Source organism: Phocoena phocoena, chromosome 7 (genome assembly GCF_963924675.1).
Source record: "Phocoena phocoena chromosome 7, mPhoPho1.1, whole genome shotgun sequence".
Classification (NCBI taxonomy): Eukaryota; Metazoa; Chordata; class Mammalia; order Artiodactyla; family Phocoenidae; genus Phocoena; species Phocoena phocoena.
Genome location: NC_089225.1, coordinates 109,894,028 through 109,921,884, shown reverse-complemented (window position 1 = coordinate 109,921,884; position 27,857 = coordinate 109,894,028). Strand labels below are relative to the sequence as shown.

The 27,857-nt window shown below is 54.3% G+C and overlaps 1 protein-coding gene across 1 annotated transcript; it reads right to left on the bottom strand.

The window, feature by feature from the left end:
* Window positions 1–5,174: 5,174 nt before the first annotated feature.
* On the bottom strand, window positions 5,175–24,500 carry SH3BP4 (SH3 domain binding protein 4). The gene is made up of 4 exons (XM_065880997.1): window positions 24,383–24,500; window positions 17,259–19,606; window positions 6,432–6,620; window positions 5,175–5,399 (listed from the first exon to the last, which is right to left on the bottom strand). Exons 1-4 carry the CDS (start codon window positions 24,498–24,500, stop codon window positions 5,175–5,177), a joined length of 2,880 nt encoding a protein of 959 aa, XP_065737069.1.
* Window positions 24,501–27,857: the final 3,357 nt, after the last annotated feature.

Below are 27,857 nucleotides of genomic sequence, written 5' to 3'. Positions count from 1 at the left end.
GCACGGCGGGGGGTAGACAGAGCTGGGCGTTGGCCACTGGGCCAGCTGGGCCTGTTCGCTTTCCCTGAGTCTCAGGGTTCCCATTTGTGAAACCAAGGTGGTCCGGGGGGTTAAAGAGAACCAACCTTTCATAGAGCACAGGCACTAAGCAAAGCCTGGGCACTTGGCATCCCTTTTGCCCCAACATTCAGGTTACTTGACTATTTAGGATGAGGTCATTTCAATCTATTATTCTACGCAAAACTCAATTCTTATTACAGCAAACACCAAGGCCCAAATATACGTTGCCCTTGTGCCAGGAAATGAATCATTAGGGCGTGTCGTTGTTGGTGTACACTCCATTGAGTTCCATCCCTGCCATGCTTTTCCCTTTGAACTCTTTTAATTAATTTATTTATTTTGCGGTTCACGGGCCTCTCACTGTTGTGGCCTCTCCCGTTGTGGAGCACAGGCTCCGGACGCGCAGGCTCAGCGGCCATGGCTCACGGGCCCAGCCGCTCCGCGGCATGTGGGATCTTCCCGGACCGGGGCACGAACCCGTGTCCCTTGCATTGGGAATGCGGAGTCTTAACCACTGGACCACCAGGGAAGTCCCTGAAATCTTTTTAAAATATGAGCTGGGTTTGATGCCTTCACTGCTGGACAAGTTCCACTTATTTTTAACCCTGGTTGTAAACCCAGCACAAAGCCCATTCTACGCACCCCAGTAGCCAGTCATCCACATTCTGAGATGCATTCTTATGGCAGAGATATGGGTAGTTCCCTCATGCAACACACATTTATTGCACAAAGCTCTGGGGACTCAGAGCCGAGTTTAGACACGGTCACTGCCCCAAGGAGCTCGGTGTGGCTGATGAAGGAAGGACAGGTGTTTCACCTCAAGAAGAGCCCAGGCAAAAGCAGGGAGCTCTGAGAAGGGGAGATAGCCAAGGGAGCTCTGCAACTGGGGGTGGGGAAACCCAGAGCTGACTGCACAACGGGCACTAGGAGTGTCTCTGGGTCTTCCTTGGTATCCCATGGAGGGGGGAGGAGCCTGGGCAGGTGGACTTAGGTGAGAGGGTGCTGGAGTAGCTTGGCCATAAAAAGGAATGAGAGCAGAGACACAAGGCAGAGGTCGTTAAGTCCAGGCATGGCAGTAGGAATGGTTGGAGGACCAACTATGGGCTGCGGGGATCTGCAGACCAGACCCCTGGAGGGGAGGGTCCCAGGACTAAAACGGGGCTTGGCGGCTGTGGCCAGGTGACCGGAGACTACCTGAGGGGTGAGGTCTTGGTGACCACAAAGTAAACGATTTGGTGCACGCCCCGTCTGAGGTGACCGCCCGACAGTCAGGCCAAGGCCAAGGCAGGAACCGACCATGCGCAAAGTTGCCCTTCTCCTGGGAAATCAGAGCACAGCTTTTTTCAACGAAGTCTTTCTTCTGAACGTGTGGTCCTCAAAAACACCTACAAATACCATAACTGTGTATGCCAATTATTACCATTATCAATGTCAAAATCAACATCAATAAAGGACTGGCAATTTTAACCAAGCTTCTTGGAGTAGCCTAGAGAATATTCAGTACAAGTAGAAGAGTCGTTCACGTTCAGACTAGTGCCCAATTCCGGACGTACGTAAGCCAAGGAAAACTAGTGTGACTAAAGTTCTCTTCATCTCTACCTGACATCATCCAGGTGTGAGCGGGATGTTTCCCTTTTCAGAGCAAACCCGTCATCCCTCCAGCTTTCCCGTTTACAGCAGTCATCTGGGAATACGGGACCTGAGATTAAAGGGATGCCGGCCACCATAACGCCACAGCCTCCGGGGCTTGGAGGTAAACTCTGGTTGCTGCAGGGAAAGCCTTCAAAGGGGTCATTCGGGGACCTGGGCTTTGCTGCCTGACTCTTCCTCACCTTTAGGTCCCTGGAATTCCTTCTGTTCAATTGGGACAGTGGAGGGCTGCCCGGAAGGTTCTATGGGACCGGCCTGATGGCGCCTGTATCACCAACACTCATGTACCACTCGCCGAGTCACTCGGCCGCACTCACTTGCAAGGGAAGCTGGAAAACACGAGCTGTTTGCTCAGGAAGAAAGTAGGTTTGGTGACCTAGCCAGTCCCATCCCAAGTAGTTTCCCCTTTTAAATAAAGATTTACCTTCCTCTGCCCCTCTGACTTTTGCATTAACCTGGGCAGAGACCTCCAGATACTTCCAGCTGGATTCCTTCCCTACCTTGCCCCAAGCAAGCCACATGCAAAGGCCTCGGAGAAGGAGGCGGGGCTGTGAGTTGAACCCTGTCCTTCAAGATCTGCTGGAGGTCCCATCCCCCCAACCTGTGAATGTGACCTTATTTGGAAATAGTGTCTTTGTAGAAGTAATCGAGTCAAGATGAGGTCACACTCGATTCACGTGGGCCCTCATCCATGACTAGGGTCCTTAAGAAGAGAGGTTTGGATGCAGACACAGGGCAGACGGCCAAGCGATGCCTTGATCTTGGATTTCTGGCCATCGGAACCTCAAGAAAATAGATTTGTTATTTTACGCCACCCGGTATGTGGCACTTTGAGACAGCAGCTCTGGATTAAAACCTCCACTTCTGCCACTGGCCGTGCAAGTCAGTCAACTGCAAAATGGGTGTCAGGATATGGCTGGCGGGGCTGGAACTGAGAAGCACGGAGGGTACAGGTGCACCCCGAGGTTCTTGCTTGTACAACACGCCCCAGGCCCGTGGTGGGGAGGGGCTGAGCCTTTTGTGGTCCCTGTACTCTCTCTCAGTGCTGCAGACACCCTGTTCCCCAGGTCTGGCCTGGCCTTGGGCTCACTGGTGCCTACTCAGCCTTTGGCCTCGGATTAAAGTTACTTCTCAAGGGGGATCTCCTTAGCCCCACTCCTCCCTACCACCTGCAGGTGGGGCTGGTCTCCATCAGTTGCCCCCCTACCCTCATCCTGTTCTCTCCCTGGGCTTGGTTCAGAGGGCTTGGTGAGCGCAGGGCCCGTGGGAATCCGGCTTGTTATAACCTAATGAAGATGCCCGGCCCTCAGAAATGGCTCGGCCCTCAGCTGTGTATTGTGGGTTTGGGATTGGCCAATTCCAGGTACACAGGACCAAGTAAAAGGAAAGCCACCCACTTGCACCCTTTGGGTGCTCTAGGCAACACTGATTCCCATTAGTTAGTTGATGACTGAGATCCCTATATTTCAAGAACAATTAAATCAATAGCAAGAAAACAGATACCCACTAAACCAACTGTCACACTGTCACCTAGGGGAGACCGGGTTGGGACGGAGCCATGGTTCTATGCACAGATACTTACACTAGGTTTTGTGTTTTACTAGAAGTCTGGGTGCGTACAGGAAAAAAACACACACACACTTATGTTAAAATATCCAAAGAAAATTTACTGCAACTTTCGTAGAATTGAATTTGTGCTACAAGACATGTTGCATAGGAAACTATTTAAAGCCCCTGAGGAAAAAAAATCTCAGTATTTAAGGTGCGACTGGCTTTGTTTCTTCTTTGGGGAAGAGTGAGAGACGCTCTCTGGGAAGACTGACGGCGGAGAGTGAAGAACCAGTACGTAAGGTGATTTGTGATGATTTGGGGGAACTGTGTATCTTGGTTCCTGCAGCATAAAACATGTAGTGTTTCTTTTTTATTGTTGTTGTTTTCTAGCCAGTTGGCCTTCCGTATTTGAATCAATAGATATATAAGAATGTTTTAGCCCAGTAAGGGATTTACATTGATTATACTAAGTAATTAGCATGTTTCCAGAAAGCAGATTTAGAGAATGAGATGCCAGAACCCCAGATGGCCCAGTATCACTCATGTAAGCACAGCGCATATCCTGGCCCCTTCCTGGGGATCAGCGCTATTGATCTGCCCGTATTTCTTCATCACTGTCCCTCACTCCCTTCCGAGATGCACGCACAACGCAATTGTAGAATTCAGCGCAATTTGTTCTCCGACCATCAAGGTTACCAATGCAACAGTCCGCCAAGTCCCAGATTTTATGTGGGAAACATTTTCAGATGACATTCATCCTGCTCAGATAATCTTCATATTGTTTAAACAAAAGAGATTCCTCTATGCTATTTATTTCCAAGGAGAGACGGGCACACCGGGAGGGGAGAGGGGTTACGTTTTAGGTGGAATGAAGTAGAGAGTTTGGCAAATGGCAGCAGGCACCTCTGGGCGTCAGCGTAGGGTGTGCTTGTGGTGACGTTTTCTTCGTGCCCAGAGGAGAGGCTTCGAGCTCTGCAGCGAGCACTCCCCTGTCCCCGGGGAGAAGCAGGACCTCTCAGAGCTGCAGGGGCCACCTCTCTCCACATGGCGTAGCTCTTTTTTGCATTAAGGGCGCACAGGCAGGGGCCGTAGAGAATGCCACCTGCCCGCTGCCTTCTCATCTCAAGTGCACCCAATCGCTCCTGCTAAAGCTCGAAAAAGCTTCCCCTGTGCTGTGGCCATTCCTTTACTGCAACACGAGGCCAAGGTACAGAAGGTAATAAAAATCACAGGGAATCGCAGGCCTAGGACAGCCTCAGAAAGAATGCGCACGGACCACACTCATTTACTGAAACACCACGTTTCCTATTTGATTTCTTTCTTTCTTTTTTTTTTTTTACAAGTACAGAGGCAAAAAGGTCCAACATCTGAACGAGTGTCTTTCCGTGCTAAGTGTTGAAATGCAAAGAGAATCCGGCAATCAGAAATGCCCCCATGACCCTTAAATACATATATACATCTGTAACATAATTTAAAAAGGTCTTTATAGAACATAAAAACCTCAACAGTATCTGCCCCTATGAAGTATTTTCTTTTTCTTTTTCTTTTTTTTTTTTTTACCTTTATGGTCCATTAAAAAATTAGATACCACCTTTCTCGTACGCCCCCCACCCATACTTTAAAAAAAAAGTTATTTAAATTTAAATTTATACTTAACAAATAGAAAGCTATTTGATTGGCAACAACCTGCAGTAGAAATTCCCTCCAGGTCTCTCCCGTGAGAGAGGAGGCAGGGGGAACATCGCGTGTGCTCGGTCCTGGGTGTGGATCCAGCCAGGAGGGACCCTGGGTCTGTCTGAGCTGACCTTCCCTCCCTCCCCAGCTCTAAGTGCCTGCCTGGGCATCCGGGGCAGACAGAGGGCACGCACCCCGGAGCAGCCCTCTGGGAGGGCGTCAGAAGGTCGCAGACCCGTTCAAATCATGAGGTCGTCGTGGTCCACGGGACTGAAAGCGGCCGCTCGCAGGATGTCCAGGGAGTTGACCATGATCAGGGTCCCTGTGAGGTGTTTCCAGCGCTTGGTGATGGGGTTTTTCATCTTATCCAGGCCAGTGTGCAGCTCCTGGATGACATCCCGGTAGCTGTCCCCGACCTGGTGGCTCCAGGTGAGTAGAAAGTCGTACGCAGGCTTCCACATGGCCTGGGTAGTGGAGTTGTCCAAAACCAAAAGAGAGAGAAAAGATTAGGGGACACTGAGAGACTGGGTCCTAGAACCTCTCCTAGTACCAGTATCTCTGTTCATCACTGACACAACTTTTTTTTTTTTCCAGTACGCGGGCCTCTCACCGTTGTGGCCTCTCCCGTTGCGGAGCACAGGATCCGGACGCGCAGGCTCAGCGGCCATGGCTCACGGGCCCAGCCGCTCCGCGGCATGTGGGATCCTCCCAGACCGGGGCACGAACCCGCATCCCCCGTATCGGCAGGCGGACCCCCAACCACTGCGCCACCAGGGAAGTCCCCTGATGCTACTTTTTAAAGAGTGAAATGAACCCAAAGAAGCCGCCTCCGTCCCGGGCCAGCACATTTCAGAGGGAAGAACCACACACCTTGTGTGAGAGCAGGTGTATAGTACCAAGTAGTGACCAAACAAATAGAAAGGTTTCTCTTTCCTTCCAACCTCCCGTAGCACTTTCCGTTTATTTAGAAACTCATCACATCCATCAAGGATGCCCTTATTCTTGGGACTCCAGCTTCTGAGGTCTTGCAAGCCTGACTGTCTTTCCAGAAACTTAAAGTGACCACCACTAGACAAGTGAGAAAACAAAGACTCCCTGAGCAGGAACCCAACCAGCCTTGGCTGAAGCTGACAACATCCCAGGTATGCATTTCACACCGTGTGGGGCAGAGCCCCAACCAGAACTGATCACGAAGGGCTCCGTCAAGCACCATCGGGCGGAAGGTAATGTAAGATCAGGATCAGGGCCGGATGGGCAGCTCCGAGGATGCTGTTCCAACGCCCCACTTGACAGGAGAGTGGCCTTGCCGCCGCCAGGGCCCGGGCTCACAACTAAGGATCCCGGGAAGGATGAGACTCGCTCCCGCTCAGCGAGAGCCTGCTATGTGCCAAGCACCTGCCTTCACGTTTTACCTATGTTGTCCTCGTAAAAACGCTGTACAGTAGACATTGTCATCACTGAATTTTACAGGTGGAGGGAAGGGCAGCCCCACTCACCTCGCTGTCCACCACCCCATTCCTGTCCCGGTGAGGAGACTCGTATGCGTCCATCTGCTGCTTGGACACCTTGGCGAGCTTCTCGGCCAGCTCCCTCCAGCGCTGGGCCACCTCGACCGCCGTGGTCAGAAGCACGAAGTCCTGGATGAGTCTGACCACCAGGCCCTGGCAGTCCATCTTCAGTAAGGCCTAAGGAGGAAGGAGCAGGCATGAGGCAAGACACAGGGCAGGCTCTGGTTTCACGGGAAGCCTGCACCGCAGAGACCACGAGCCAGCACCCTCAACACTGCAAGGCCTGAGCGCCAGCACTGCCGGGACTCCCAGGTGCAGGAAAAACCACGATCTGTGGGAGGTACTGGGTCCCCCGCCCACAAATTCTCGTCCTTCTGGAACCTCCCAACGTGACCGAATGTCAAAGTAGGGATCTTTGCAGATGTAATTAGCTAACATGAGGCCCCACTGGACTAGGGTGGGTCCCTAATCCAATGACTGGTGTTCTCATAAAGAGAGAAACAGACATGCAGAGACAGAGAGAAGGAGTCCACGTAAAGATGGAGGCAGACATGGGGTGATGCAGCCACGTCACTGGAGCCACCAGGAGCCGGGAGAGGGGCACAGGCCAGACCCCCTCAGAGCCTCCAGGAGGAGCCAGCCCTGCCGACACCTCCAGACCTGTCACAGGATAAACCTCTGCGGCTCAGAGCCTCCCAGCCTGTGGTACTTTTTCGCGGCAGCCCCGGGACGCTGACAGGCAGGGTGCGTGGGATGACAGCTGTTCATCTGTTCCCTCCCCGACCGGGGCACCTGGAGAGGTGATGCCCTTTGCCCAGACAGCCAGCTCGGCACGGCCTGGGGCTCAGGGCAGGACAAGCTGATGTCAGCAGGTGGGGAGCCCCAGCGGGCAGAAGAGGTGCAGGTGAGGGCTCAGATCCAGGCCTCTCAGGTTCTCGAGGCACACGAAGGCCTCGCGTGGAGGGGAGGCTAACAGGACCATCAAGAAAGTCTCCAGAATTGATGGGACTGTTCCCTTGACAAAGCTGCGAGAGCCTTCTAGTGTCTCTAGGATGGGGATCACTAACTATGGAGGGACAGGGGCTCAGGAGGGAAACAAACGCCCGTCAGCCAGGAAGGAGGCAACGGGCAGAGCCTTGCCCAAGTCCCGGCTCGGCCCGAGCAGCACAGGGCCACCTTGGACTCGACCCCCGTCCAGGAAAGGGGCTGGTCAGTCAGGTGGGCTTCCAGCACAGGGCTGGACGGCCTGTGGGTTCTGTGCGGCCCCAGGCTGGAGGCTGTGTCACATTAGCATTTCTGGCTCACATCAGTAGCACAAACCCGCAGCCCTCCTGTCCGCACGCATCACCCCAAGCCGCGAGCTACACGGACGGCTGCTGGGTGTCGGGCTGCGGGTCCGGTGAGAGTGTACAGCTTTGGGCGGCCAGGATGGAGCCCCAGGCAGGGGGAGAAGGCGCGGTGAGAGCCAGACTCTCATCCGCGGAGCCTCTGCCGTCCAGCACATCCTCGGGCTACAGCCTGACACCTGCAGAAGCGACGGGGTCTGAGACCCCCTCGGGTCCTCAGACGTCGAGGATGCAACCAAAGAGATGCTGCTACCGGTCCCCGGGCCCGGCCTTCTTTCTGTCCCTCTATGCTCTGTCCAAGCACCTGACGTCACTTCAAGGCTCCGAAGAGAAAGTGTTAAAAACAGCAACTGACCAAGCAGCAAGCCCCCCCGCAGCTGAGCCAAACACACCGCTCACGCGCTCCCTTCAAACGTCCCGTGAAGACGCAGGCGGCCTGGCATCTGGGCAGCGTCAATCTGCTCCTTGAAAGAACGCCGCTATTTCTGAGTATTCTCACCTGCGTTTTATGTCTATTTGGGGGGAACTTAACAAATGAAGAAATGGTGACTTTTGGGGGGAGTCCCTGAACGCAGAGGCCGATGCCCCAGCCTCTCGATCTTTGCCTTTAAAACATAAGATCGATCTGAGGCCGTCCTGGGTCCGAGGGGGCCATAAAGGTGGGAAGGCAGAAGGGGGCTTGAGGACCCCATGGTCCTTTTCTGATTTTTGTTTTTGATTTTAAATAAACTATCTTCATTGAGTATTTCCAGTGAGCCGGGTGCAGGGCGCATCTACCTCTCAGAACCCCCATGAAGGGAAGCCAAGCTCACCCCAACCTGCAGGTAAAATCGGAAGGAAAGGGAGGGGCTCCCATACCTGGTGAGGGGCTCCAGGCAGCCTGTCCCCAGCTGCTACCCACCGTGTGGGTTGCACGGTGTCTGTTTTATAGACCCCGAAGAGGCTGGGTGGCTTGTCCAGGGTCCCACAGCTCGAGGGCACAGAAGTGGAGGCAGGCCCAGACTTCCCGGTGCTCAGGCCAGTGGCCTTTCCAACTGTGTGGGCACCACGTGACATCAGGAACCGAGCACGAGGCGTCACCTCAACGATGTACAGACTTCAGAACATGGTCTCTGAACTTGGGTATCTTCAAGTGAAATTGTTTGAAAGAACTTAAATGTTTACTAGATTTGTGGCGCAGAAGATGTGAAGAGTATACAGGGGTGTGTTTGTGGTATGGGGGAGACATGTGATAAACTGGTAGAATTCTGGATTTAAGTTCTTTTGCCTGAATAAAAAACAGCAACAAGGTCCTACTTATAGCACAGGGAACTATATTCAATATCCTGTGATAAACCATAATAGAAAAGAATATGAAAAACAATGTATATACATGCATAACCGAGCCCCTTTGCTGTACAGCAGAAATTAACACAACAATGTAATTCAACTCTAATTAAAGAAAATAAATTTTAAAAAAAAGTTAAAAAAAAATTCTTTTGGCGTGGTGTGGTTTGAGCCCAGACACACAGGAGAGGCAGGGTGCCCTCCAGCCACGCCTGGTGTCCTGAGAAGGCGTCTGGCCAACCTCCCGTGACAATGGTCCCACCCAGGCTTCCTCACAGTGTCCCAGCAGTGTCTGTGTGCTCAGTTACCAGACTCCGCAGGTGGCCTTGTTTTCTAGGTAACAGAACACTTCAGAGTCACCTGCTTCTGATTCGGGTATCCCTGGCGGGGGCGATCAAAGCTGCTCTCTCCCAGGACACCGGGTGCAGGCACAAAGGTCCTGAGAAACTCAAACCCTCTCTCTGGCCCCGAGCGGTCACAGCTGGGGCAGAGCGCTGCCCACACCACCGCCAAGGGGCAGTTCATGCATTTTTTTTTTCTGAACGGCACATTTTGGGTGCCCACCAAGTCTCAGCAATAGAAAATCCCTTTCTCAGGGGCAGGGATGCGGTGCTGGAACCTTTTCCCCGTAGCATCCTCTTTAATTCCTGCACACACACCAGTATACACAGGTGATACCAGAAATAAAGCACAAGGCTGGTTCCAGCTGGACTCTCACGAGCTGGAGTGACCCATGACTTAAGTCAGGGTGGCCAAGTCTGTTCCAAGGGCAAGACAGGACCTATTTTTGGCTTTGCGGGCATGGCGTCTCTGCCTCAGCCACTTGACTCTGCCAGTGGGGCGTGAGAACAGCACGACAACACTTGAACGAGTGGGCAGGGCTGCGTTCCAGTAAAATTTCATTTACCAAAGCAGGTGGCCCGCAGGCCAGTGTGTCAATCCCTGTTTGCAGAGACATTCTTATGAAAATACAACAAAACATCACTTTGCTGTATGTTCACTTCACCCCAGTCGTGCTCCCATTCCTGAGATGCTGAAACACCAGAAGGGCAGTCGCCATGGCAACCCTGCTCCTCCCTGTGGTAGCAGCCTTGGGCTGTGCGACCACCTGGCAGGAAGTCCCCAGGAACCTCCCTAAGTGCACAGCAGGTAGTTAACTGTGTCCGTCCTCTTCTGGGGGATAAAGAGATTTTGCTCCTGATTCAGAGAATCCCTCCACACCGTCCTCTCCAGCCCTAGCTCTCTGCGATCTCAACATCCCCCCTTATTTCCATTAGTTTTCAAGGTTCTCGGTGGTGTTGATTTCACCTCACACCTCACTCCTAAAGCAACCACCCACCTGGACTTATATCCTACAGTAACTTTCCCTTTTTCAGAGAAACTTCACCGAGAGCCCAGAGCATCCTTCCTTCCTTCCTTCCTTCCTTCCTTCCTTCCCTCCCTCCCTCCCTCCTTCCCTCCCTCCCTCCCTCCCTCCCTCCCGGCCTGGAGGACAGACACTGTGCCTCTCGTAATCCCCAAAGTTGGGAATAATCTCTTACACTGAAAGCGTGTTGTTGAACGAAAATACTTCCCGTTCTCGGAGACCTGGGTTCCTCAGGGTTCTGTCTGCCACCCTCCACACACACACACACACACACACACACACACACACACACACACACACGAGATGGCCATCACCCAAATCCACGCAGCTCTACGGCACGAGCCAAATCCTCCTCTCTCCTCAGCGTTGTCATTAAGTCCTGGTACAAACACATAGCAACGTCTTCTGCTTGGGCTTTCGACCACACTCAGAAAACCCTTCCCCAAACCCACAAAGTGTATGAGAAGCAACATTAATGCCCTAAAAACAGAGGAACGTACTCTGTCGTTTCTTGCCTTCATGAAACAAAACAAAAACCGACATCGAAATCCAAGGCTCAGAGAGGTGAGGAGAGTATATACACACCAGCAGGGCTATTCAGTCTGGTCGCTGCAGTGATATTTCTTGACACCAGCAGGGCTGTTAAGGCATCCCCTGTCATTCTCAGGCCTTGCACGCCCCGAAGTGACACCCGCTGCCATGCGCCAACGCTGGCTCCTCCTGTCTCCAGAGGGCTCCTACAGCTCGCAGAATGTTGTCATGGAACGAACAGGGACAAGCGTGCAGAGCCACGGGGCTGGGACCCGGCTCGGAGCAGCGCTGGTAATGGTGAGACCAGGCACCACTGCCCTACCGGAGACCGAGGACCAGAGCACCTGCCCAGCTGCGGGGCACGCAGGCTCCACGCAGACACAGAGCCGCCTGTACATGCTCTCCAGGCGCGTACAGAATGCAGAATATGGACAGCGCAGGGCGAACTCAGGGGACTGAGGAATATCGGCAGTGTCTACACTGCAGACCACTAACACGGGCCGCCTCTGGGAGACGGGCTGGGCACTTCTGCTGCTGGCCCTCAGGACAGGCAAACAGCACCGCAAAAAGCAGCATCTGCTGTTTTCACAAACAGAAAAGTCAACGAGGATGATCTTCAGTCTGGAGAAAAGCGAAACCCGGGGTGAGCCTCGGCAGCGGGGCCGACCCCAGGACCCCAGGGGCTCTGACAGCCAGCACCGGTGTGCACGTGGCCTGGGAACTGCCGCAACCCAGACCCAGGGCCATCAGCCATCCAATCCCCACCCGTCAGGGCAGGATGGAAGAACACCCCGGGCTACTGCACAGGGCGCCCTCTTGCTAAGGTCGGCCAGGTCTGAAGGCAGATGTGGGTAAAAGCCAAGGGATCCAGGCACAAGCCTGTGAGGGGCTCCCCGCCTTACAGCACTTCCGTTTGACCTGTACTTTTCATCTCTGACCTCTGCTAAAAATGACCCGCCCACTCATTGCCTTAACAAGAGGAGAATCCAGGAGTGTGTGTGAAAATTATATCCTCCACTGCCAGGTGTCCTGGTATTCTGAAAGAATTGCACTCAGAGGGTGTGGGGGGGGGGGGAGGGGGAGACTGGCTGTCACCTGAGTGGCTCTGAGACTAGAAGGCAGCAAGGAGCAACACACCTGGGTAGATGCCCAAGGAGCAGGGACACACCTGGATCTCCAAGGAGCAGGGACACACCTGGATCCCCAAGGAGCAGCACACACCTGATCCCCAAGGAGCAGGACACACCTAGATCCCCAAGGAGCAGGGACACACCTGGATCCCCAAGGAGCAGGACACACCTGATCCCCAAGGAGCAGGACATACCTAGATCCCCAAGGGGCAGGGACACACCTGGATCCCCAAGGAGCAGGGACACACCTGGATCTCCAAGGAGCAGGGACACACCTGGATCTCCAAGGAGCAGGGACACACCTGGATCCCCAAGGAGCAGCACACACCTGATCCCCAAGGAGCAGGGACACACCTGGATCCCCAAGGAGCAGGGACACACCTGGATCCCCAAGGAGCAGGACACACCTGGATCCCCAAGGAGCAGGGACACACCTGGATCCCCAAGGAACAGGACATACCTGGATCCCCAAGGGGCAGGACATACCTGGATCCCCAAGGGGCAGGGACACACCTGGATCCCCAAGGAGCAGGGACACACCTGGATCCCCAAGGAGCAGGGACACACCTGGATCCCCAAGGAACAGGACATACCTGGATCCCCAAGGGGCAGGGACACACCTGGATCCCCAAGGAGCAGGGACACACCTGGATCCCCAAGGAGCAGGACACACCTGGGTAGATGCCCAAGGAGCAGGGACACACCTGGATCTCCAAGGAGCAGCACACACCTGGATCCCCAAGGAGCAGGACACACCTAGATCCCCAAGGAGCAGGGACACACCTGGATCCCCAAGGAGCAGGGACACACCTGGATCTCCAAGGCGCAGGGACACACCTGGATCTCCAAGGAGCAGGGACACACCTGGATCCCCAAGGGGCAGGGACACACCTGGATCCCCAAGGGGCAGGGACACACCTGGATCCCCAAGGCGCAGGGACACACCTGGATCCCCAAGGGGCAGGGACACACCTGGATCCCCAAGGCGCAGGCACACACCTGGATCCCCAAGGAGCAGGACGTACCTGGATCCCCAAGGGGCAGGGACACACCTGGATCCCCAAGGAGCAGGACACACCTGGGTAGATCCCTAAGGTGCAGGGACACACCTGGATCCACCTGGCTCCCCTTCACGTCCCCTAAACACTTAACACCCCCCTCCCCAATGCCCACAGAATAAAGCACAAGCATTATCCAGCCCAGGTGGCTGCGTGCCTCCCTCCCATCCCCCCATGTATCGTCGTCTTGATTCAACCCAGCCTCCGGCCTCTCCCAGCCTCTGGTTCTACCCCATCCCGTTCCTCTGCACCCTTGGCCCTTGCCCATACTGTACTTTCAACCCGACAGCCCCTCCCTGTTGGATGGGATTCTGCACATCCCTCCCTGAGTCAGGGGCATCTTTGCCTTTCCCTGGTCCACCCATGCCAAGGGGATCTTTTCTTCGGGGCCCATTACGAGTCTGTCTTGCACTCCTGTGGTTGTCCACTTGGCATCTCCCTCAGGGGAAGGCCCAGCACCCAGCACCCGCACTAAGCACACAGTAGGCACCCAAGAAATGCTGAATGAGTACGGAGCACCAACACCTGCCCCTGGCTGGCCGTGATGGCTCTTCCGAGCTCCGTTAGAAGCTGCAGCCATACACCCGCCACCTGTTCTCGCTGGCCTGTTTCTGACAACACAATTGGACTTCAAAAGCTCTTCAAATAGGTGGTGCCCGGTCCAACCCACAAGTCCCCCCAGCTAAGAGATCCCCAGGGGTTCATTCAATGATCTCTAATGCCTGGGGACTCTGGGAGCTCCGTCCACCCTGGTCCCTCCCCCCGTTTTCATTATAGTCGGGGAGGGCATCATCGGTGTTGGATGGCCATCCTCCGTCACAGACGTGCATGGCTTCTACTGGAGAGCTGGGCGGACCGGGGACAGAGGGGCATTTTCCATGGTGGTCACACCATGCGGGGGGGCAACGCAGCAGAGGCACAGCAGGAGGTCATACGGGTACGTAAGATGCCTCTGGACCAGCTCTGAGATTGAAAATATGCACTAAAACAACAGGAAGAGGGGACGGAACCAGAGAACGGAAACATGTCTGACCTCACAAGACTGCGTCCAGATCAGATTCTTAGCCTGCATCCATTCATTCATTCACTCATTCATTCACTCGTCAACTATCTGGTTGTTTCCTATGTGCCAGCATCCCTTCCCTCGTGGAGTTCATATCCAGTTAGGGTAATGACAAGAACCATGAATACAAGTAAACAAGACCATTTCAGATTCGAGAAAGCACCGTGAAGACAATGCTACAGTAACACAGACGGTCAGTGACCCAGAGACACAAGGTTGCTTTATCCAGGGTTGCAGGAAAGGTCTGACAAGAGGACATTTGAGCTGGAATCTGAAGGACGATAAAAAGCCACGACGTGAAACTGAGGGAAGAGAATTCCAGGCAGAGGGAACAGCACGTGCAAAGGCCTGGGGCAGGGCAGCTGGGTGTGTCCAAGATACAGAGAAAAGGCCAGAGTGGCCGGTGTGCAGGGGCAGGTAGGGGCCCTCGGGCTGTGGTAGGCGGGGCCGGATCTTACAGGGCCCGTGGGGCAGAGGAAGGGGCTGGACCTCGTGCTGAGAGCAGTGGAGGGATGGACAACTCAGTTCTTGATTCTTTCTTCCTTCCCATCTCCCCACAAATTTACCATCCAAAACCTTCACCACTTCTAATTCGTTCAATCACTGCTTCCAAACCAAGGAGCCATACTAAACAGAAAACTACCTTCAAAATGAGAGCGGTGGGGAAGAGGTGGTCTGGCTGTGACACGGCTGGAGCGGGGGCGGGTGGTTAGATCAGTGGCTGAGGCCCCAGGAAGCCTGACTGCTCAGTGGTTTGTTACGTCTCTGGAAATAAAACACCTGGTTTCCAGTGACTCCTGAGACACGCTGGGATAAATCAGCCTGTGGTCTCTAGAAGTCTGGCCAACCATTCAGATCTGCCAGCCCACAAGATGAAGAGATAGGAGAGGGGGTGGTGGGGGGGAATGCTGCAAAACCAGTTTCACTTCTGTACCACAAATCTAACCTGTCTCAGGGCCACGTTCCTGCCAAGGTCAAGGTTCATTTCCTCCTCTCTGGGAGTCCTGGTGGCTGTGGGCCTGGCGGGGGGTGGGGGGAGGGGGGGCAGCGGGGGCAGGGAGAGGGTCTTGGACGCACACAGATCCCCGTCCTCACACACAGTAACCCAAGGAAGCCACCTGAAAAACCTGCTCTCAGAGAAAGTTCTCCAGGTTGAATAAAACAAGACGAAAAGAAATGAGCAGGAAATGGACGCGAGAGCCGCCTCTGTGCCGCCCAGGTTGATGCAGCCTGAACCTCTGCCGGTTCCAGGTGAGCATCTTCTAGCTGTGACTAAGGAGCGGTCGATACCCTTTATGTTCCATGAATGCACACCATTCCACCGTCCACAGAGGATCCCGGCTGGACGCTCACCCCGGCCCGCTGTGCGAGGTCCATCACGAGGGCACCGGGCAGCTCGGGCTGGAAGCAAGCTCCGGGAATCGCTCTCACAGGTGGGCCGGCGAGGCGAGCCCCTGAAGGGAGGGTCCTGGGTCCCAGCTGTGCAGGAGCCCCATCCAGCGCAGGGGGAGCTTCCTCTGCTGCCCATCCCCACCCCCGCCTCACCCCTCCCCGTTGCCATGACAACCGGCTTCCTCCCCACCTCCCCCAACTGAAGCTGCCATCGGCGACCCATCAGCGACGGATGCCCCCAGCGACCCCCTGGATGCCACCTCCAGTTCCCGTCTCCCTCCTCCGGGCAATGTCAGGTCCTCACCTTGCTCCACGCATCCGGCACTTTCTAGTATCTCGGGGCCACCGATAAGGGGTCTTTCTTCATGCCCCGATCCCTTGCCGGACTGCAATGCATACTCCCTGCAGCAGGGGCCATGCCACTGTGGACCGTATTCCCTTCTGTCCCCCCAGCCCCACGGGGCAGCCCAGGACGTGCATGCAGTGATGACCCTCGGCTGTACACCTCCGTCCACGCGTGCATCCTCACTCATGCAGACACGCCTGGCCCATCCGTTCCAACAGGCATTCGCTCAGGATGGCAAGTGCTGGGGGGGAAGGAGGGGAGTTGAAGCGGCAGAAGTTCAGGGGCGCTGGGAGTCACACCTCACAGAGATAAGGAGGCGAAAAGGACTGTGTGGGGTCGGAGGAACACGAGAGAAGAGCCTGTGACCGAGGCCTGGGGGTTTCCCGTGGGAACAAAAACTAGGGGCGTGTCCACATCACGAGGACCAGGGAGAGACCCGAGTCGGCTTCTATCACAGAAAGAAGTCGACAGAGAATGTCCGGCACACATCTGACTAGGGATGCCCAGAGGACATTAGGCTTCTCCCAGGTACAACTCCTCCAAGGCCACCACAGCCGAACTGTGGTGAACAGTTAAGAGTGGACTACCTGAGGGCGTCATGACCGGCACAGAGCCCAAGCCTGTTGGAGGCCGTGATGGGGTCCAGAAAGCTTCCCATTTGGCTTGCGGGCCGGCTGTGCCCAGCAGTGGGACTCCCCCCTCTTTACTTCTTAGTTCCCAGTTGTGCTGGCAAAACAGAGGCCGTCCTCACCCCAACTCAAACACACGCAAGAAGGAGAAAGAGGAAATGACACAGAGAGAGGGGAGAACCTTCATTCAAGTAAGGCCTGGAGAGAAAAATTCACAGCAAGATAAAGTCAGACTTTGGGGTGAGTCACAGATCCCGCTGGGAATCTGATGAAAGGATGGATCTTGTCCCAAGAGATCTAAACAGGGGCGGGTGGCGCACAGGGTCCCCCCTTGCGTCCCCGACCGGGCAGGCGGAGGTGCATTCCGGACCTCCAGAGGAGCTCACAAATTCAGCAGGAGGAGACCTGGACGACCCTCACCGCAGTGGCTCCGAGTTGTCTGGGGCCCCCTACCGGTCCCACGTCAATGCCTATCCCCAGGCGTGTGTGAGTTTCAGGGAGCAGAACGGGGGCCCAGACCCCGGTCCACTGACTCCCGACACCACACCCGTTCCCACACGCGCAAGGGCAAGGCTGAGGCTGGACTGAGCCCCATCCTCTAGGAATCCAAGCCCCACCGGGCACTCACCATCATGAGCTCCTTCTGGAAGGACTTCCGGTCTTTGTTCTCCGTGCTGTTGCAGTCCTCCTTCAGCTTCTCCAGGACCGATGCCACCCGCTCGGGCTCGCTGTCCAGCTCGGCCCTGCAGAAGAAGGTGAGCGGCAGGTTCCCGTAGCCCAGGGCGTCGGCGAAGGAGCGCCAGCTGCTGATGTTCTCCATGAGCAGCGTGCGGACGGAGGCGTAGATGTAGGTGAGGAACTTGCATGGGCGCAGGATCTGTTCCAGCAGCAGCGACGTGCTCAGCTCGGGCCCGGAGAGGAGGCTGGGCCGCGCCTTGCCCACCACCAGCACGTTCTTGGCGTGCACGAGGCCGACCCTGCCCTGGTGGTAGCCGATGTACCACTCCTTGGTCCACAGCTGCCCCTTCAGCCGGATCTTCTCCTCGCTGAGCAGGGCGATGGCGTCCCCCTTCTTGTACTCCAGCAGGTAGTGGTTCTTGCTCTGCCGTACCACTGTCTTGAGTAACTTGCCGAACTTGAGGCTGGACACAGGGCGGTCCTGGAAAGTCGGGTACTTGGTGGTGGCAGCAAACGGGGACAGGATGATCTTCCCGACCTCGTTCTTCTTGAGGAACCGTCTCTGCCCGGACGGCTTGACGGCACTTTTCGGGGGTGGCTGTGGGGTCTGGACGCAGAACTGGGTCAGGATGGCCTCCTGGTCGTCTTTCACCTGGACCCGCAAGGTGAAGTCGGAGAGCTCGCTGGCGTTGGAGCAGCTGATGGAGAAGATGAGACGGCTCACCTTGCCCAGCTTCACCTGGAAGCCTCTCACGGCCTTGGCCTGCTCGCTGGCTTTGACCTCGTAGTTGGTCATGTTGGAAAACATGCAGACTCGGAGGTCCTGGGGCCTGGACAAGACGAACTGGTGCTTGCCCCAGAGCTGCAGGGCCACTGGGGCCGGGCTCGGGGCCTGGCGGGTGACCTCGCTGACCAGTAGGGTCTTGGGGGCACAGTCATGCCCGAAAATGGTCACCACCGTCTTGAAGGACGGGTGGATGTGTTTGGGGCCATAGAGACCCACGGTGACTTTCTTATTGATGAAGTCCCAGACCGTGGAAGGGTAGAGGATGTTCGGGCCGTGGGCAACGATGGCCAGGTACATACAGGGCTCCAGGTTGTCCAGCTGGGCCTGGACCGTGTCCCCATAGCTGTAGGTGTGTGGGATGGGGACATAGGGCCCCTCCTTTGAGTCGCTCCTCAGGCACTGGAGGCCCACTGTGCTTTTGCTGAAAATGTCACTTTTCACCTCAGCTGAAACCTTCATCTCCAAGATGATGTGGGTTTTCACCTCCAGGGTGCTCAGCTTCACCTCCAGCACCGGGCTGACGCAGCTGCACCTGTCGCTGTTGAGCTCCAGCGGGGGGTCCAGCAGAGCCTTCATGGAGATCTGCTGCGTCTCCCCTGGAGCCACGTGGCCTTCGGGCACGTGGATGCTGATGCTGGTGTCGGGAAGCTGCACGGCGCCCCCCGAACTCTCCAGCTTGCACACGATGTTCGTCTCCACCGCTTGGGTCTGGCCCCAGCCGGGACTTTGGCCCAGCAAGTCCAGGTCGTGGCAAGACCGGGCCAGCTTCCGGTGGCTCAGCCAGGCAGCCCGGAAGTCCTCCCGGCTCTGGAACTGCTCGGGGGCCGGCGATTTCAAGCCCGTGAAAAACCCCGAGGATGCGGGAGTGTCGGACTTAGCTTGGAGGACGGAGAGTTCCGAGAGGCTGTAGGAACGCTTGCTCCGGAAGAAAGGGTTGTCCCGCCTGACCGTCGGCTCCGCGTGAAGGCGGCTGGTGGCCGGCAGCTCGTCGAAGATGTTGGTCGTCGCTGAGCTGGACTCGGTGAACGAAGATGTGCCCGTATCAAAGAGGAGCAAGTCCACGGTGCTTTGGGGAGTCGGTAGGTCCGCGCTGGGCAGCGCTGGCACATTCCCATTGAGAAACGGGTTTGTTTGGACACCGTTCCAGAAAGGATTATTACTGTAGGTTTTGCTCGACTCCCTCCTGTCATCTGTCCATCCTCCGAGCAAATCTAACTCCTTGGCTACTTCGTCCGGGCTGTCTGGAAGATTGTCGATCATCCCACTGTCACTTAAGGTGGAGTTCCGGTAGTTTAAGGGCTGCACGTAAGAGGAAGGGATGTAGCCCATCTCCGTGGTGTTGTGTGCGTACCACCACTCCCCGCCTGACGTATCCAGGACGTAGAGGTGGTCGCCCTTGGAGAACTTGAGGGTGGTGAAGTTGGTTGGGCAGTAGTCCTTGATTGCGATCACTTCCTTTGCATTTCCAAAGGGCGTGGGATTGTCTACTAGCAAGGCACTGGGAGAAGGCACTGCGTAAAACACAAAGAACAGGAGGTGAGGGCGGGCCCTCAGGGCGAGGCAGAGCATCGTCAAAACCAGGGAGAAGAGAGGTCTGGAAAACCATCACCCCCAACAGGGAGACAACGTGTCCGGCAAGTAAACGACAGAAACAAACCAAAGTAAAATCTGGTGGGCGATTCACCTGACCGACAGCCTAAATCGAGCGTTGTCTCCCCGGATTCTATCACATCCCAACGCACGGTCTGAGTCAGGTGGAAAGGCCACAGAGGGTCTCTCCACCATCCACAGAGACATGAATCAGCATAATGGAATTATCAATATGTCCCAGGTTTTAAACATCTCATTTTGACCCAACTTTTCTTTACTGTTGCTAACTTACCGGGACTGCTGCTAGGTCAAAAGAGAAGCTCAATGTGATTTACTTAGAAAACACAGTGATGCTGCGTTCAGTGACCCACTGATGTAACCAGGGACTGGAAAAGACCTGCAACAGAATCTCTCGGTGCCTAAGAGCTGATTCCACGTCCTGCCTTCGGCATAAAATACATAAGCCAAGGGGAAGGTTCCCTTGACTATCAGGCCCGTTTCCTAGTTTCCAAGTTGAACCCATTCTTCATCAAACTGTTTATATGAAATAAGATTTTTGAGGTTAGTCTCTTGCAACGTCTTTTTTTTTTTTTTTTTTTTCTGTACGCAGGCCTCTCACTGCTGTGGCCTCTCCCGTTGCGGAGCACAGGCTCAGCGGCCATGGCTCACGGGCGCAGCCGCTCCACGGCATGTGGGATCTTCCCGGACCGGGGCGCGAACCCGTGTCCCCTGCATCGGCAGGCGGACTCTCAACCGCTGCGCCACCAGGGAAGCCCTCTTTCAACCTCTTTTAAACGATCATTCAGAACAACATGGAAATGCTCTCTGTTACCCCTTGAAAATCAAAGGTTTGGGTCTGGTTGTAATTCACATTCTTTTTGAGCAACTCTTTAAGCAATCTGAAAAATGCCAACACGTTAAACAGCGACTCAAGCTAATTTATGGTTCTTGGCGTTCAACTGCGTGTTACCAAGGTAGACAGCAATTGGAACAGCAAAAAAAAAAAAAAAAGTCATCTAAACAAGTACGGTGTGTTTTGAAAAATAACAGATAACTAGAAACCTAAGGGTTTTCTCTCCCTCCCATACATAACAAAGTACATATACTCAGAGGATGAAGAAACTTCTTTCTGATGGAAATAAGCCCATATAATTCTCTCCAACCCTCCCATCCCAACTGTCCCTTGTTTTACGGAGTTTGCTGCCTTCCTGTAACAACCAAATGAAAGTAAACTTTTCTTAGCTGCTTATGTAAACAAAGAAAGGACTACATTTTTAGTGGAACTACACCTACATCTTGTCTAATACAGGATTAAGTCAACAGACATCCTATTCTACCAAATTGGCCCTCCTCCCCCACCCCCAAAATCATTTGCCAGTTTCCTTTTCCTTTAAAAGGAAATAGTGAGGGGACTTCCCTGGTGGTCCAGCGGTTAAGACTTCCCCTTCTCATGCAGGGGTTGTGCGTTTGATCCCTGGTGGGGGAGCGAAGATCCCACACACACACACAAAACCCAAAACATAAAACAGAAGCAATATTGTAACAAATTCAATAAACACTTAAAAAAATAAAAAAGGTCCACATTAAAAAAAAAAAACTTTAAAAATAAATAAAAGGAAATAATGAAAATTAATTTGCACGTCCTCAGCAAAGTCTCAGGCAATAAAGTAGGAAGCTGCTATTTATTTACACTAACTAAAGTACAGAGATATGCTTATTAGCAGGGTGTGAACCTGGGCCTCGAAGGCTGTCACCTACCACCCTGTCTGGGGTGTCGGGGAGAAGCTGGTACTGGGATCACCAGACCTGGGATTTGAATCTACACCCTTAGCAGCGGTGTGATCTCCGGAGCCTGACATTCTTCACGATGGACGAACCACCTTCCCTCGACGGGCTCTGGCGAGGATTAAGCAAGATGATGGTGATGACGTGATTAGCACTGTGATGCTTCGTACGAGGTAAAGACTCACAAAATGTTATGTTTAAATAGACGTCTCCGGCCCCCTCCTAATTTAATTTTTCTCCATAGCATTGATCGTTAACCAATATAAAATGTACCATGCATATCTGTGTTGGTTTTGTCGGGGAGGGCTCCATTGCCCCACTAGGCTGTAAGCTCTGTTCGGCTATGTTTTGCTCGCAGTGGTGCCCTTGGAACAGGGCCTGTGTCACATAGCAGGTGCCCAATAGACACCCGTGGAATGAATGCTCATCCTGTAAGCTTACAACAGAGACGCCATATCCATGTTACTGGGACAAGGTGTTGTCCAAAGGCTAAGTTAGAATCCCCCTGGGCTGTGCCCTTCTGCTATAAAATCACACTTAACCCTGAAGGGGGGCAGTGACTAAAATCAGCCAAGTCAAAGATAATGGCTTCGAGGGGAGGTAGCAGAAGGCAGATGGGTCAGCTGGGGAATAGGGGATAATATAAGATTTCCCCTCCCACTTTGTTTTCCAGTCACAGGCTCCAGTTTCCTTGACACATCTAATGAAAATGTCACGTCAAAATCAAAACCAAATGAAAATCAAAGAAAGCTGGCCAGCTACTAAAATCTTGTTAGAATTCCTCAAAAGTTATATCCCTATTATGTTCCTCCAGAATAATTCCCTTACAGTAATATTTTTTGAATTAAAAACCAAAGCTATTAGGCAGGCTGTGTACATAACCTGAGAAAACGTATCAGTGCAAATGATCACTTTAAGTCTTCTTACCAGACCAGAGAAGAAAACTGGTTTTACTCAAAATTGCAAGCACTGTCCTTAGGAGAGGAGCAGTAATAGATGTTTCACTCAAGGATGAGGCTTGTCTGACGGGAGACGGCGCCCCTTCCTGTTGGGCCCCCCGTGGAAGTGGACCGCGGCGTGAGCTCCCTTCCAAGACCGGCCCTCTGTCAGACAAGGGCCACACAGACACCTGGGGTGTACACAAGGCTGGGGCTTCCAGCCAGTCAAATGCAGGAAAATCCGTATCGAATTCCATCTTAATGAATTCTGGAGAGTGTTGCCAGATTCCCAGGTACCTTGATTTTCATACAAGAAAAATATGCCTGGGTGTCAGGAGGTTCAGTTCACTGAATAATACATTTCCTACCCTCTGCCTCGGGTCTTATGCAGGAAAAACATTCATTAGGGAGGAAGATTCTGTAGCAGATACTCTGGCTGGAATAGATCCCCACCTTGAAGCCGTTTTTACCATCGGCACGTGTGGGGAGCAAATGCTGCCTGGGCCACAGCCTGCCCCTCGGGAGTGGAGTCAGGGGGTCTCTCTCCCCCCCCTCCGACCCCCCCAAGCTAACCAGCCCCTCCTCAGCCTTCCTCCCCCAGCTGCAGTGTTCTTTGAGGAATAACAGCTCCTCCTAGATCAACATGTCATCATCGCCATCTTTTAAAATTCAGCTCTCTGCCCCTCGTTTCAAAATCCCAGCCCAAACTGCATGACTTGAGCTCCCAGTTTCCCACTTCAGCCATGACTAGCTGGGTTACAAAGAAACAATGCCCATTACCAGACTACGAAAAACAAACGGCGTGATTATTAACAGCAACGCCCAATAGGTCCGCTGCCCTTATTAATAAAACCTCATGGTTCCCTTGCTAGTCTTTTGTTTAAAAGAACATTTTAAGCGATGCTCAGGGCCACAACCCTAAAGGACAGACAGGAAGAAGGGGAAGTTGAGGATAACTGGAAGAGAGAAGAAGAAAGGCAGAAACAGGCACGGTATGACTTTAGTACATCGGGGTCGGGCATCGTGATTTTGTCTGGGAGGTAGCAGGTTAGCTCCAGAAATATTTATTTAGCACCGATTTTGTGCCAGGGGCTAACGATACAAAGGTAAAGCGAAAGCTCTTGCCGTTGAGCTGTCTGTGGGCAGCGCAATGGATCATTTCAACAGAATTCGGTGAACGTGGTGGGAAAGTCAACTGACGGTGGTGATGGTGATGAGGGCGATGATGTACAGGATGCCAGGAAGCTCACGGGAGACACTGACCGTGGCCAGTGAGGGCAGGATGGACTCTAGAAGGAAAATGACCTGCTGGCATCCACCTCGGTGTCCAAAAGATAGGCTTTATCACCAGCCCAGTTTTACGTGGCTGTTAGGGTAACCCCGGGGCCACCTCTAAACCAGGGGTTGGCAAACTCTGGCCCCCGGGCCAAATTCAGCCGGCCGTTTCTGTAAAGTTCTGCCGGAACACAGCCATGCCCATTTGTTTTCTCTCTTCCGTGACTGCTTTCTCGTTACAATCTCGGAGTTAAACAGCTGTGACAGAGGCCGTAGGGCCTACACAGATTCAAGTATTCACTCTCTGACCTTCTGCAGAGAAAGCGTGCTGACCCCTGTCCCCGGACCCCCTTGTATTCTGCAGTGGCTCTCAGGACCTCATCAACTTAGTACACTCTCCTTCCCCCTACTTTTGTACACCACCAAGATCTTACCTTAATGTCACCAAAACTCATGGAAAGAGAAACATGTTCTCCATTAAGAAGAAGTTTCATTACAAAGAGGAAAATTCAAAACCACCTCCCAACCCATCAAAACAAAACAAGTGGGTATTGTTCCAGGGCTGAATTCATAACACGATGAAGTTTACAGGGCTAACATTTAATTATCTGAACGTGAACTTGGCAGCCTGTAAGTAGAGGAGTCCTTGGGCCTTAGAGCTCTTGCAAACCCCAGCCAGCGCTATTCCCAGGAGCTCACCTTTGACATCATTAAAGCTTGTTTCTGAAAACCCTTCACTCAGGTCAATCAAGGTCCCCTCGGACTTGCACCGCGGGAGGCCGCTGGAGTTGGCAGCTCGGATGCGCTGAGCTGCCATCTTGAAACTCTCTTGCCGGGTGAACGGCTAAGGTTTCATATTTCCCCTCCAGTTATTCCAGCAATTGCTGAAGCTTCTGTCTCAGGCAACCATGCTGCGCTACGGCATCAGCTGTGCAATGTGCTTCTTCCTGTGAGCAGGGGAAGAAGAAAGGAATTTCCCTTGATCAAGTGAAACACGGTTAAAGAGTAAACTGATGGCAAGTGGGAATCCTCTTTCTTCCAGAGGCCGTGTCACTTTTCCTGGCCCAAGGGAGCAGAGCAGGGCTCACTCCCCGGATTCTATGCCCACTTTATGCCCGTCTCATCTGTTCTCTCGCTGCACACAGCCCCAGCAGTGTTCCCTATCCTGCTGTTTGCACTCCCTCCTCCTGGGGCACAATGAGGCTTGTGAGATCTGCTTGAGCACCTGGCCGGCCCATTCATTACAGTCAAAGAGGAGGACAAAACAGGATCTGTCCACACCGCGAGTTCCAGGGTTCAGGGAAGGGGAACTAAATCTCCTTCTGCCCAGAAAGTGGCTGGTCCCATCATAGGAACAGCCACTGCTGGGCAAGCAGCACTTGGCATCGCTGCAGTGGGTTTGAGGGGACGGCTCCCTGCCCACACGCTCCCTAAATCCTCCCTGGACCCCAAATAAACAAACACAAATAAGACACACATGGCCACTTGTGGATATAAGGTAGTCTTGTGTGACTTCTGCGGACGAAACGTGGTATATTCACTGGGTCACTGTGCTGTTACCAAGCCAGCAAAGGAGATGTTTGTGGGAAAGAACACAGATTCCCCTAAGGCCTCGGTTTCTCTGGGAAACGGGCACCCGGGCATGTGGCGGGTTCTGTGGGTGAACAAGGTGACTGGCTCCAAGCAGACCTCTCACCAGGGCCAACGGACAGGAAAGGACCTGCCAGGAGCCAATTTCAGCAGGGAACTTCACATGCTCTCCCAGAGCAGACCTGGGCAGACAACGCTCCAGCGGGCCACAGCTGGGCCACAGCACTCGGAGCAGAGGGGTACCCAAGAGCAGGTGAATTTCACCCCAGTATGGCTGGGTTCATGTAACCTGTCCTCAGGTCCCTTGTTCTTTGACTGCTGTCCACAGGCAGCTGGAAATTCGTCTTCTGACACAGGTGGGTGGCCCTACTCATGCGAGGAACCTGGGGGCCCAGCACCACCCTCTGCAGCTTCTGCAGTGGGGATGACACAGCCCGGCCCCAGGCTCTGCGTGCAGTAACCATGCAGCAAGCAGACCGAGTTTGCACCCACACTCTATGGCTCCCGGGGATGACCCTGTGTTAAATAGCTTACACAAGATTCATTTTCATCTTTGTAACATGGGGTAGTAATAGCACTGTTCTGATTTGATTTGCGTGAAGGAGAAAAAGAGAACCCAGGCAAGGCACTGAGAACAAGGGGCAGGGCTCAGTGACCAGGAACCCTCCCTGCCTCGGCCAACACAGGCACGCGTCAGCAGCCCCAGTCCTGGCTCTGAGGGACCCGCTGGCAGTGGCTCCACGGTGGATTCCAGGTCATCGCGAGGTCACAGAGGTCGCATTCCTGCACCTGAACACCCTGGAGAGAAGACCTGAGTTATGGGCTGAACGCGTCCCCCTCCAAATTCATTTGTTAAAGTTCTAACACCCAGTGTGGTTATATTTGGAGGAGAGGTCTTTGCCGGGGGGCGGGGAGGGATGAGGTTAGATGAGGTGGGTGGAATCAGGGCTCTTACAGGAGGAGGCACCAGAGAGCTCGCTTCTCTCTCTGCTGTTTGCCAGGTGAGGACACGGCAAGAAGGCAGCCGCCTGCAAGCCAGGAATCGGGCCCTCACCCAAGATCCAAATCAGCACCTTGGTCCTGGGCTTCGCAAACTCCAGAAATGTGAGGAAATAAATTTCCATTGTGCAAGCCCTCGTCCTACGGCATTTTGTTACAGCAGCCCTAGCTGACTCATACAGTGTGTGAGGAGGGCAGAAGGGGAGAGCAAGGGCCCTGTCATCCCCAGGGCCAGGGGGCCTAGACACACATGCACAGGAGGCAGGACAGCCTCTCTGGGGAGGGAGCAAAGGTGGGCCTGGGGGTGACACGTCCCTTAAAAACATGTCCAACCTGCGCCCAGACCGCCGTTCCTCCCACCCACATCCCATCCTGGAGTTCTCCAGTCCATCCGGAACACCCCCTGCAAAATACACAGACACACAGACACACACACACACACACACACACACACACACACACACACACACACTTCTATTTTGTGACTCATGGATCAGCACTCACAAACATGCCAGTTATTTGAAGGAAGGGGTGAAGCACCTGGATGGTTTCCCCAGCTGAGTGGGATCCCAGATTACTTCCATGCCTGCCCTGTGAGGTTACAACGGATGTGACCACGCGCTCGGACTCCCTTTCTCGCCCCCGGGCTCCTCTTTGCACAGAACTGTGCACGGAGCTGGGCCTCCAGGAGAGGACAGCACTGACCCAGCTGGAGGCACGAGGCAGCTGTGGCCGGGAAGCGCTGCCGGGCTTTGTCTCCCGGTCCCCACGCAGTTGCATGGCTCCTCCGCGCCCAGCGTCCACCCTCTAGCCGGGGACACCGGCCCCCACCCATCAGCCGCGGTGGCCGCACGGCTCTGTCCGCACAGGCTGTGTCAGAGCCGGACCAGATACCTGGTCACCGGGCTGTCAAGGCTCTGCCCCGACCAGGCAGCCTGTGGCCGCGTGTGGAGCTGTTTACTGAGACGAGAGAACGTGAAAATACTTCGGATCCAAAAGATGAAGCCTCGTTTCCTGGCGGGAATCAACGCAGAGGATAAAATGGGATTCGTGGGTGGGCGGACGGGGAGGAGAGCTTTATGATGGTTTTGAGCCCGCAGCCTGTGTGTGACGGGTGGGCTGTCACATTAATGACAATTCCTACCTGAGATTCTGGGTCTGACCGGGCCTCTTGGGAGGCGGCAGCCGGACACAGGGGAAGGAGCTGGGAGGTGGCACAGGGGAAGGAGCTGTGGGTTATGGCCAGGGGATGCGGGTTACGGCCAGGGGATGCGGTTAGCTGCGGGATCTGACGGCCCCTGCCCAGGCCAGGCTGCTCCCGGGACTGGGACTGAGAGGCACGCCCAGAGAGGGGACCACCCTTCCTGCTGCACGTCCTCCAGGCCCCCCACCCCACAGGCTCCTGCTCAGGACACGGGAACCCCAGCAGTGGGGTGCGTCAGGACAAAGGACGCCAGGGCTCTCCCACAGCAGCTCATCCTGACCACGCTTCGAGAGATGGAGTGAAAGAGGCCCCGGCCCTGGCCCCCACCGCCCTTGGGAGTATTACCGAGTCCCACTCACTAGGGGGGTGCGGAGCATCTAG